Raw genomic sequence first — 12614 nt, forward strand, 5'->3', positions numbered from 1 at the left:
CTAGAATTGAATGGTATGAGTAGAATTAGGTCCTAGTCTATATTTGGGACACAATCTGAGATTAGGGCCCTAATGTGGACCAAATTATAATGTCGTACATTTTATAATTCTACACCAAGTGTGATTATACATCAAATACAAATACTCCTTATTCATAATAGTATCCCACTCTAGAACACCTAAAGCATCTAAAAACTAATGAGGATTAGTAGAAACCACATGAATCAAAGAGTGACACCTAAAGTTTAGTAACAAGTTTGATGAGTAGCTATGGGATTACCTGCAAGAGAAACAACCTCCTCAATAAGTTTATGATCCCAAGGAGGCCTAGTGAGTGCTAGAAGGGGATTTAAAGAAACCTCATCACCAAGATTAGGACCATTAGTGGAAGCATCATCATCATTATTTGTAGGAAGAAAAACATCCTCTTAAGAAGAAAAGGAAATAAGAGAGGAAGAGGCTTGTGAAGGAGAATCCGTTGGAGTGAGGACTCATCAAAATGAACACCATGATGAAAATGAACCTCTCTAGTGACAAGGTTAAATAAACAATAACCCTTCACATCCTCACAATAGACAACAAAAATCAATCGCTATCTCTTCTTCTCTATTTCTTTGCACCTATCATGTGGAAAGAATGTCCATGTATTGCTATCAAATACTCTAAATAAGGATACCTTAGGCTTGAAATGAGACCAAATCTCCTTGGGAATCATATTCTACACTACCTTGTGAGGCATGTGATTCTAAATGTACTTGGCACAATTGATAGCTTTTGCCCAAAATATTGTAGTCATTGACCTATATTGAAACATACAATTGGTCATCTCTTGCAAAGTCCTATTCTTCTTGTGATGGGGAAAAATGGGATTAGGTAGACAAAGACCTAGCCCAAATTTCCTCCACTCATTGGAATATGAAAGAGCCTAAGTAGATGATTCACTTTGACTACTTCTTGTGAAAGAGAGTCAAGGAATATCTTGAGGGTTTCTATTCCTTTGTTGCAATGAGGGGAAGTGTGAAATGTAATGAAATGATAAACTATGCTAAGAGAGATAAGCAAAAATAAAGATGTAAACTGAAATACTAAAAATTGCATATCTGAAACTAAATCACTAGGTACAAATAAGGAAAAGGAATTCAGATGTGCACTTGTCACCAAAATATGATCTTTGACTGAGTAAGGCTAGGGCACAATGCCTTGGTCCTTGATATTTCACATAGAGTTGTACTTCAGGAAACTGTTGTCTGAGACTCTGCATAGTCAAACTACCAAAAGAAGTAAAAAAATTGGGAGGAATAGGGTGCCACAGCCCAGTTTGAGAAAACTGAGACCTTTTTCTGATCTTGGATCTACACTTGCGAGTTCAATCATTTTTGAAGATTGTGTTCGCCAAATATTTGTACTTGCACCTACAACTTGGAAAAATGGTGTTTAAGTGGCTATATAGGGTTGTTACTTAGTCAAACCTCTTGTTTTGGTGATTTCCACCTCCACAAATAGCCATAAAGTTGAAATGTGTGTGTGCTAGAACCTTGTGTGTATGCAAGATCCTAAATGTAAACCTAGAGTTATATCCTACGCTTGGAGAGTAAACCTTAAATAAATATAAATGTAAATGCAAATTCTTCAAATCATAAATACAACAATGGATCTAAAGCATGACTATAAATATGAAAACAAGTATTGTGAAAATCACATAGAGACATGAAAATAACATCAAACGATACCAAACCCTAAGGGAGAGGTACAAGCTAATCAATAGTCAGCGATCTCCTATTATTCTTCAATATATCCAAAGCTTCGATTGATGATGAAAATGGTTGATGAAGACTTTATTGATTCTTGATTTTCTGGTTGAAGACTTTGTATAAACTTGTACTTTCACTTCATAAGAGGCTCCTTCAAATGAGGAAATAAAAGGCTATATGTATGAAACCCTAACTTTGTTTTCGATCATAGGATGACCTGGAATCAATATAATTTCACACCAAGTCATATTTAAACAATTATAATACCTCCAAGATATGATCCTGAAATTTGGGGAGAAAAAGTAGGGACCAATGTGATTCGCATTGGTTCGACCAACTTTTTTCCAATTTTTTAGGGATGCGAGATATTGTGATTATAAGATTATTCCCAGGAGAATGTGACAATTTGAGATGTTTTGATATCTGAAATAAGGCCTTAAAGATCAAAATAGGACACAATTAGGGTTTTTGATGAATCAATTAATTGAAAGAGTAAAATAAAAAGGGGCACACTTAGGATTAAGGGCCCAATTTTATGATGTATGAAGGAATAAAAAATACAAGATTTAATTAAATTAATTAATTAAATACATAAAATAAATTTAAAAGGAAACGTGAAAACACACTAAGGTAGGTGCTAAACCTCAGCATGTAATTATACCACCCAATTAAGGGTGTACAATTTATGATGCTACACTTCTGCTCAGCCACACCCTTCTATTGAGCAGTGTATGGAATTGTGTGTTAATAAAGAATACATCAATCACTATAAAAGTCTTAGAATGCATGAATGACATATTCCCCCATTATTAAAGTGGATTTTATGAAGAGAAATAAATGAGTCCTCCACAAATGCATGGAAAGCCATGAAAAATTAAAGAGCCTCATCCTTGTACTTAAAAAGTACATCCATGTGCATTAGGAGAAGTCATCAATAATTGTGGGAACATGCTTAGCACCTAGAAATGGAGGAGTAGAAATGATGTGAGGTCACTATGTACCAACTCAAGTGATACCAAACCACATGTGGGTATAGCCTTATGAAAGGGATCCTTATGATGTTTTATAAGTACAAAACCTTGACAAACTCCTTCTAAATAAGAGATTTGAGGTAGACCAATCACCAAGTTATGTGTGACCATTTATTGAAGATATCTATACTTTACGTGTCCAAAATGCTCATGTCAAATATTTCTCACTAAATATACATGAGCAAGAAAGGATGATCCCAATAAAGACTCAAATCCATCAAACCTATATAAATGGGCCACATGTTCAGCTATGCCTATAGAAACAACCTTCTTAGGATCTTGGAACTCTCAAATAGTCACATCATTGGGAGAGAACTAAACAAGACACCAATAAATATGATTAAAAAATTGATAAATGGAAAGTAGATTCCATGAAATATAAAGATCAAGAAAAACATCATCCATGCAACCATCCTTCACCTAAACTGAGCCTATCCCAAAAATTAGATTCTATGAAGAATGTAAAAATGAACAGAGAGGTGCTACTATAAAAAAGAGATTCAAGAATATCCAAAACATGATTCATGTGACATGAAGCATCAAAATCAAGAATATAAGTTCTATCACTACTAGAGGAGAAAGCTCTAGCTAAAAGAGATTTCCCTTTTCCCAAGGAAGAAGATTTAGGCATGTGCTTCCTCATAGCTTCCTCCAATGTTGCTAGTCGAGTGAAAAATAATATGAATCAATATGCCTTGATTTTCTAAAAAGGAATGATTTTTGTTCTCCTTAGTAGACTTGGAGGATGAATCTCCTAAGTTAGAAGGAAGAGGGGGTTGAGGATTAGTCTTTTGATTATTATTCACCTTATGCTTGGAGAGAGGCCCACCACCTGGAGGAGAATTTAGTTTGGGTTTATTCTTATTTTTATCGTTAATTTAAGAAGATTAAGCCATCAAAGCATGACTCTTAGGAAGAGAATCCATCTGAATCAACTTGGTTTTCTCTCTAATTAGATGATCATAAAACATGTCAAATGATGTTCTCCGATATAATTCATTGTAGAATAAAAAGTAGAGGCCTAAACTTGAAAAGCTTCTCTTACCTTATAAAAGATAAAGTAGATACACTCTTTATCATCTTTGGCATGACCAAAACCTTTCAATTATGATAAAATCAACTTGAACTATGCAAGAAAATCTCGAATAGTTGGAAATGTATCTAGAGAAAGAGAAGTAAGATATACTTTAAGCTGTAATATCCCGAACTTATTGACCTTAACATACAACTCAATAAGATTTTCCCACACCTATTTAGGTGCCTTACACTCTACAATATTAAATGAAAAATTATTAGAAACACAAAGATGTATGAGTTCTTTCACATCATCCATTTTGTTTTGATGAACAAACTACTCAAATTCCTTAGTCAACTCAAGTTGGTCTTCACCCAATTTTTTTGAAAGACCCCTAAGATCTCAACAACTGTGATATCTTGAGATTTTATGTGTGATAATTGTATGGAGTGACTAATTCAATCCCTAAATCTGAAATGATGTATAATTAAACAAGAAATGACCAAATGCATCTTACATCCCGTAGAATGGATAAAACTAGAATATGCAATCCCTAACATAATTTTTTCCAAATGACACCAGATGGAAGAAAAAAAGCAACATGCAACTTCAAGATATTGAAACTATTAAAACATGAAAAATCATTTAGAAAATACTTGAACCATAGTATAGTTTGTCAAAGCATATTTTTGAGCCCTTTAGGTTCAATAGAGGGTTGATTGTTAGTAGCCTTGCAATGCCAACTAAGTGCCAAGTCACCACAAGCTTCAAGGTTGTAGTGTCATAAAATTGTGACCCTTGCAATTTTGAACCACATTAGGATGTTCACATTGGTGAATCAAATCCCCAAGCCTGATCGAAGACCCGAGACTTGCCCAATCTCCAAAAACTGCACATTTTCTACCCCACACACTGCTTGAACCTCCTTCCTATCCTAGCTTAAGGGAAGGATAGAGGCATGGTGCCCTTGTCCCCCCTAGGAAAGGGAATGGCACCCCTATCCCTGCCCTATCTTGGGGCCCCTTCTTTCAAACTATGCATTGAACTTTGTGATTAAAGCAAGAAAACTTTCCCTATGTCAGATTATGACAAAAAATTAAACCTATTAACCCTAATTGATGAATATATAAGTTACATTTTCCCTCCCATTTGTATAAGTTTCAAATACATGAGATCGTGCATTCAAGCATTCAAGAGCATTCAAGCATTCCTTTCAAGCATTGAGTATTCTCAAGTCTCCCTTCAAGGCTAGGTGTTGCATTCAAGTAAAGGATTCAACCATCAAAGAGGAGATCCCTTTAAACATTCAATTACACACAAGAAATTCTATCTACATTCCTAGTGAAACCTTCCTTGAGGTGATATACATTCCAGCCTTTCATTTACATTTACTTGCAAGTACTTTCTTTCATCATTTGGTTAATTCCAAAACTGGGGTTTGACCTGAAGGAAAACCCCCAATCCCAACCCCTTTTCCTCTCTTTTTTGTGTGTAGATTGTAGGTGTGCAACTGTATTTGTAGATTTGGACTCCATTTGTAGAGGCAAAAAAAACCTTTCTCATTTCGCGGATTTTTCGGAGGACTGTGTGCACTTTCAACACAGTCTTGACAACTTTTCCTCAAATTTGGAGGGAAACTTCGTCTCAACATATTATAATCAGATCCAGGTGCCCAACTTCATCCCACGCTACTTTTACACCTAGTCTAAAAACATATAATTAAATCATTTTCCATTCTAAAAGAGGGTTTTCTTGTTACTTCCATCTCATTTCCAATTCATTTAGTATTATACGAACTGATTATAACTTCGTCTCGAGTTATAATCAGTTCTTTGCTACTTTTACACCTAGTCTAAAAACATATAATTAATTCATTTTCCATTCAAAAAGAGGGTTTTCTTGTTACTTCCATCTCATTTCCATTTCATTTAGTATTCAATTTCTTTCCTTAGAAATTGGACCTAGTGAATTTTCCCCCCTCTTTTAAATGTAGTGTGGATAAAGTGTTTGAAGAGAAATCCAAAGTGAAACTTTCATCTCTCTTTGGAGGGAAGAAAATATTTCCTCTTGATATCCTCATCATTCACTTTTCCCCACACCACGTTTTGGTGAACTTGACATCTTGCATGCTTTACTTTGAAAATCATTCTATATTTTTCATTTGCAAGTTTAATTTTTCTAAAAACTTAGTGGTTAATTATTCAAAACCCTAGTTTTTAAAATTGAAATTGAGCTTATGCTTTGCAAAAATTGCTTGCTATTGTTTTAGATTTGAAAATTGCATAATTTGTCAAATTCAATTTCTTCATTGTCTTGTTCAATTTGGAAAATAAATTCACAAAATTAAGTGGTTAATTGTCAAAACCCTAATTTTCAACAATCATCTTGAAATTATGCAAAATTTCAATTTCCATTTAATTTTCATATTGGTGACTGTTTCAGAATTATCGTCTTTCCCAAAATTCAAATTTTTCAATTTCCTTCCTTTTTCAAAATTCAAAATTTTGAAAATTAAATTGTTAGGTCCTAAAAGCCTAATTTTCAAATTTAATTGGATTTTGTGCAATTTTCAATCAATTTCAATCAATTTTGGTTTTCTAAGCATATTTCAAGGTGTACCTATCCATTAGGTTTGACCCTTTTCAAATTTGCAATTCAATTCCTCATTTTTTTCAAAACCCTAAAGGGTCCTATTTTCACATTCAAACCTTAATTTTGTCTATCTAGAGATCTAAAATCCACCAATTTTGGGGGGTTAGCTTTAAAATCATCGTAACTTTCATCCTTGAATTTTTTTGAAAAAAGTTAGTTGGACCGTGTGCACTTTCAACACGGTCCTCGACTTTTTTCTCGAAATTTCAGGAGACTGTTATGACTGTAGTTAACGACTTAAATCTAGAAAATTGGCTGATTTTATCAATTTTTTATCTCTCTAAAATTGAAAGTACCTTCGAATTCAATGTTTCAAATTTCAAGGAAAATTTTAAAATTTAGTGGTTAATTATAATCTGCGTTGATTTTAAAAATTCTGATTTTGTCAATTTTAAAATTAAGAGGTATCTCATTGGCCCTAATTTTAAAATTCCAATTTCCTTTCATTTATCATAAAATTATTTTTGTAAATTGTGTCATTTTCTCCCTTTAACAAAGTTCAAATTGTTTAATCATTATTTTCTCAAATTTTGCATTATTCAATTTTGTAAACTTGGTTCCTATAATTCAAAATTAAAATTAAAAATTTAAATTTCTCCCCTAGTGCATGAGTTTTACTACCATTAGTCATACCTATACCATCCCCGTTAGATGAAGTATTAGAATTAAGGCTTCCCAATGATTAATTACCGAGGAGATGGAGCCTAATTTGGGTGACTTCTTTAATGAGGATAATGCTAATTCTTCCCATCCTAATCATGTCTCAATCTATCCCATTGATGAATCCTATGATGAAGATGAAGCTTTGACTAGAGTTTCCATAGACCAAATTTCAAAATTGGACAATCAATTTGATAACTTTCAATAATGGATATCCCAATAATACCCTAATAGTGAATCTCTTCCATTAATTGAAGGCCTTAAATGTATGATTGAAAGTGATAAGAATGAAATTGATATATTGTGGCATTGCTCATATTGTTGATTCCAATGTCGTACCTATAAAGAGTTGTGCTGAAAACCTAGGTTATTCACAACTTCCTACACAAGCCAATCCTTCTATTCCTTTGATTAGTGTTCCTACTTTTACCTCGAACATCATGGCTACTTCAACTCAAAATATCATCCCTACAACAATTAGTCATGGGGTAATCCCTCTTCCTCATTTAATCCTCCATCTTTGCCTATGTATTCAATAAGCATTTCTACTATCCCTCAACCAATCAATGTGACACAAGGGGGCAACTCTTTTAATAATTTTATTCCTCCTTTAATAAGAGTCCAATTTCCTACTCAATCATCACCTATGCCTTTTTATCTTAATTTCCCACCACCTTATTCTCAATCAATGCCCTCCTTCAAATATATTACACTACCTTCTCAATCAACCATGTCTAACATGAATTATTCTACCGAAGTGGCCATTAACTATCTTGCTCAAACTGTGTCCTCCTTACAACAATAAACTACTTCCATGAGTCAATCCAAATTTAGTGTGCTCACATTTGATGTCGTGAGACTACTTTCTCTTGATATTGTTAAATTTGTCCCACCTAAACATGTTGAGGTCCCTCAAATGGAACTCTATAATAGAAAAGGTGATCCTCTAACATATTTCAAAACATTTCAAACCTTATGTACTGATTTTTATTTTGATCAAAGATTGGTTGCAAAATTGTTTACAAGAACACTAAGAGATAAGGCTTTACAATGGTATTTCTCTTTGCCTTCTTATTCTATCACTTCTTTTCAATAGTTAGCAAATGCTTTTATTCATCAGCAATTTCAAAACAACATTGGTCCTAAAATCACTTTGACTGATTTAATTCATTGTAAACAAGTTGTTAAAGAAAAACAAACTGATTTCATTGGTAGATATAAGAATTTGTGTACTCAAATTTATTTTCCTATACCTGATAATGATATTCAAATAATTTTCATTTATAATCTACAAAAATATATCAGGCAAAAGCTTCTTTTGTCTTACTTTACTTCCTTTCCGTAGTTGTGTGCAACACTCCACAATTATAACCTGGCTGTGAGTCAAACAGAGCAATCTACTCCTATGGCTCTGAGTGATAAGGGGTAGAGTGTTCAACAAATATTTTCTAAGTTTAAACCAACCAAAGGCTTTGTCAAGTTCAATGATATAATCAACAACAACAATGTGAATGCTACAACAAGTGTGCCTCTTATTTCTAAAATTTTCAAAAGAGAAAGACAATTTACTCCTTTGAATTAATCTTTACATAGTATAATGTCTCAGTTGTTACAAATAAGAGTTATCAAACTTCCTCCTATAAAACCAATTGATCCCTCTAAGATTGCATCCCGTTATTTTGATAACGATTCCTTTTGTCAATTTCATCGTTAGCCTGGTCACAATACTGAGAAATGTTTTGCATTGCAAAGTAAGATTCAAGATTTGATTGATAATAATAGTATATTTGTGGTAGGTGTGAATGATAAGGGAAACAAATCAATAGCTCCTCCTAATCAAAATTTTAAGATTTTCATTAATCTTTTTTCTTCTCATACCTCTAATGTGATTGAGACTGAACATACCTCTTTTTCTCCTAATGACTTCACCTCTACAACTCCGAATTTGGTGAATATGATCGAGAAACAAGAGACACCTAAGGATCCTTCTATTATATTTGACCCTATTGAGACCATTAGAGAACCTAATGGCCCTTTATATATAGTTGTGAAGGTTAAGGATATACCTTTTCATGACGCTCTTGTTGATCCCTCTTGCATGGTTAATGTCATCACTAAGGAGTATCTTTTCCTTTTATGATTGCATTAACCAATATATGCTGATTCTAATGTGGTTGGGAAGTTATTTGATGGATTCTCTTGTTCTACCATTAATTCTATCACCCTTCCTGTTGAAGTTCACACTAAATCTATGGATGTCAATTTTGTTATCATTCCTTCTTTTGAGAAATTCCATGTGAAGTTAGGCTATCCTTGGCTATCTTCCATGAAGGCTATTGCTTATCCAATTCATAAGTGTTTAAAATTTCCCCACAATGGAGAAATCATAATTGTTAACCATAGTTTATTTTCACCATCTGAAAGAAAACCAAGTGTTTCTATTTATTTCTTTTGTCCTAAGCGATTTCAATCTCTTCCATTAAGGAGCGATGCTCTTTTCCAATCTTATCAAAAATGGAAGAAAGATATGATCTTATCCTTGAGCCTACCTAGATCCCCAACATTGGACACTCATATCATTCTAGAAGATGAAATTATTCCTCTAAACTAATCTTCCTCCTAAGCAAGATCCTCTACCTATTCCTATGGATGTGACTATGCCTTCTCTTAAGAAATACAACAATATTCCTCCTAAGGCTAGACCTGTACCTCCTCATGATAGACCTGGTCTCCTTCCTACATCTAATATTCCTTCTTTATATGGCACAGTTCCACCTCCTTCCTCTTATAGAGAGAAGAGGCTTTCCTCTCCTCTTTCTCAACCTGAAAGACCTCAACCTAAACCTTCAACTATCAAAGAGGACAATATTCCTCGTTCAACAAATGTTCCTCCTTCTCAACCTTCTGGTAAGACTCAATGTAATCATTGTGTGAGAGAATGGTGATGAAGACATCATGATCGCGCTTGTGAATATTGGAGTTGAGAAAATACAACACCACAGGAGCCCAAATGATCTTTGCAAGCTGAAAAACTTGTTACAAGGAGAAGCAAGGAAGCAAATCACAGAAGAAAGAAATACATAGAAAATATGCTAAAAAAGAGAGGTCTCAATATTTACAAAAAGTGTAATGTAAAAAACCTTCTTCTTCTTACAATGAAAAGAATGAACTCAACCATTAATAGGTCAAAAAACCCTAAAAAGGAAAACCTAGGTTTGCACATAATAATCAATAAAAGAATTAATTATTATGCACCTAAAGTTAGCTTAAGTGTAAAAGAGATAAAGGGAACTTAAATAATTAAACAAATATTGTTTAATTAATCAAGTAAATACCCAAATACTCTAACACCCCCCCTTAAGCTAGACTGAGGGAGAAGCTAAAACCTAGAACAGCTACTGAACGCATGAAAGATGGGTCCTGACAACAAGGCCTGATCAGGTACCCAAATACAATCAAATCTCTATGAATCGGAGAAATAGAGAAAACCACATGGGAAAAAACTCTACTCCAAAAAGAGATGGAAAAGAACACCACTAAAGCAAGAAATAGATGCAAACACTGTCTCTGAGAAACTGCTGATGTGAAGAACCTCCACTGAAATAGAACATGACTAGGTAGAGAATACTATAATTTGTATGAGTGCCCTCAAATGACACTACTCGAATCAGAAGGCAAACAAGGAAAACAATTGAAATCGAAGATACAGATGGCATGAGAAACCAAAGCCTGAAGAGCTAATTAATAGAACCACAAAAGCATTAGAACCAACATGACAAACCTCCCCATAATGCTGAAGAGGGAGAGGGACAAGAACACTGAAAAGAACAACCAAGAAGAAATGCATGACAAAGAACCAGGAACATCAAAGGTGCTGAGAAAAGTACATGGTGTCGTGGAAGGAACACTCACTTGACACACATTATGAGGTGAATGTCGTGGAAGGAACACTCACTAGAGAAAGGAAGATGGCAAACAATAGGCAAACATCAACGCCCTCATGGCACTATAGAAGTAGTGCATGTACAATAAGGCATAAGATGTGCATGATCCCAAGTAAACAATGCATGATGACACTTTATCTCAGTGTGTTTGCATATATACAATGCTACAATGATAATAAGACATAAAATGGAAATGAGAACCAAAATAGAGACATCCTACCCAGAGAAGAGATCCCAGGACCTGAAACAACCAAGATATCCATCAGAGTGCTGAAAAGCAAAAAATTGAATAAAATATGCATGAAGCAGAATCTAGAAATAAAAATGATATGACTAGAAAGTACACAGCACATGCTTTCCAAATATATAAACTTTTCGAAAAACTGAGGTCGGATGCTCATTCTACATCTCCTGGAGTGCAAAAATGAGACCTCACTTTTGACTGGAAAAAAACAAAATCAAATTGCAAAATTGGAAAGAATTACCAACATGATGAGGTCCATCTTGGAACTAGCTTTCTGATGCCTATTCGTTTTCAAAAAAATGACTCCGTATGCCCAAGATATGGCGAAAAAACCAAACCCCCCTCCAAAACAAGAGGAAGGGGTAGTCTGGTGGTTGTTTGGGCGGAGGTGGCCAAGGAGTGGTGCTCCGGTGGCGGGCTAGTGGTGCCCTGGTGGCTGGACGGTGGAAGACCGGTAGTCAGGTGGAGCTCTGGTGGTTGGGTGGTGGCTGATCGGTTGCTGGGTGGTTTTCGGGTGGTGGCGGTTGCGAGGCCGGGCGGTGGCCGGAGTGGCGGGGCCGCTGGGGAGCTGCTAGGCTGCATGGGCTGAGGAGCTGTCGAGCCGCCGAGGAGATCTAGGCGGTGCAGGCCAGGGTGACGCTATAGGCAGCAGAGGCCGGGAGTAGCTGGGCCGCCGGGGAGAGCTGGGCGGTGTGGGTCGAGAGGCAGCGGCAAGCAGCGGGCTGGGGAGCCAGAGGTTGGCATCAGTGAGGGCCAGTAGGGAGCCGTGTGGGCCAGAAAGAGCTACTGGTAGGGACCGCTGAGGCCGGAGGCCGCTGGGTCTGGTAGGTGGCAGTTTCCGGCAGGACCTGAAGTTGGTCGGAGCCACTGGTGGAGCAACCTAGGCGGAGTTGTGGGTGCTGGTGGCGAGTCTGGGCCGAGGACTGCAGCGGCAGCGGGGGCTAGGAGCTATAGCAGCAGCTGGGGCCGGGAGCTACAGTAGCGGCCAGGGTTGGGAGGTGCTGCAGGCAGCGATGCCAGAGGGAGCGGCGACGGGGAGCAAGCTGCCGGCGGGGCCGGGAGGTGCTGCAGGTAGCGACGACAGAGGGAGCGGCAGTAGGGAGCAAGCTGCCAGTAGGGAGGAAGTGCAGCGGCCAGGGTGTGCAACAGCGGCGGCGCAGAGGAGGCCGTAGGTGGTGCCGGCGGAGGTCGGGAGCCGGCAGGGGGCGGAAGGCCAATGCCAGCAGGGGCCAGGTTAGCGGGAGCTGCAAGGCCAATGGGGGTCGGAAGCTGAGTCTGACGAGGGGCTGGGGGCTGGATGGGGGGCCCGACTGACAT

The 12614-nt window shown here is 36.8% G+C and overlaps 1 protein-coding gene across 1 annotated transcript; it reads right to left on the bottom strand.

Annotated features, from left to right (window-relative positions):
- Nucleotides 1-11868: 11868 nt before the first annotated feature.
- Nucleotides 11869-12614, bottom strand: LOC131874310 (proline-rich receptor-like protein kinase PERK2). Its single transcript, XM_059217619.1, has 2 exons — nucleotides 12275-12614; nucleotides 11869-12164 (listed from the first exon to the last, which is right to left on the bottom strand). Exons 1-2 carry the CDS (start codon nucleotides 12612-12614, stop codon nucleotides 11869-11871), a joined length of 636 nt encoding a protein of 211 aa, XP_059073602.1.

This window comes from Cryptomeria japonica, chromosome 3, assembly GCF_030272615.1.
Source record: "Cryptomeria japonica chromosome 3, Sugi_1.0, whole genome shotgun sequence".
Classification (NCBI taxonomy): Eukaryota; Viridiplantae; Streptophyta; class Pinopsida; order Cupressales; family Cupressaceae; genus Cryptomeria; species Cryptomeria japonica.

What these genes read in the sequence shown, in the direction of transcription:
- LOC131874310 (XM_059217619.1), bottom strand. Translation starts at nt 12,614, where the DNA reads ATGTCAGTCGGGCCCCCCATCCAGCCCCCAGCCCCTCGTCAGACTCAG. An exon ending in TCCCAACCCTGGCCGCTACT is followed by an intron (nt 12,165 to 12,274) that starts GTAGCTCCCGGC and finishes TTGCTCCACCAG; the next exon opens with TGGCTCCGACCAACTTCAGG.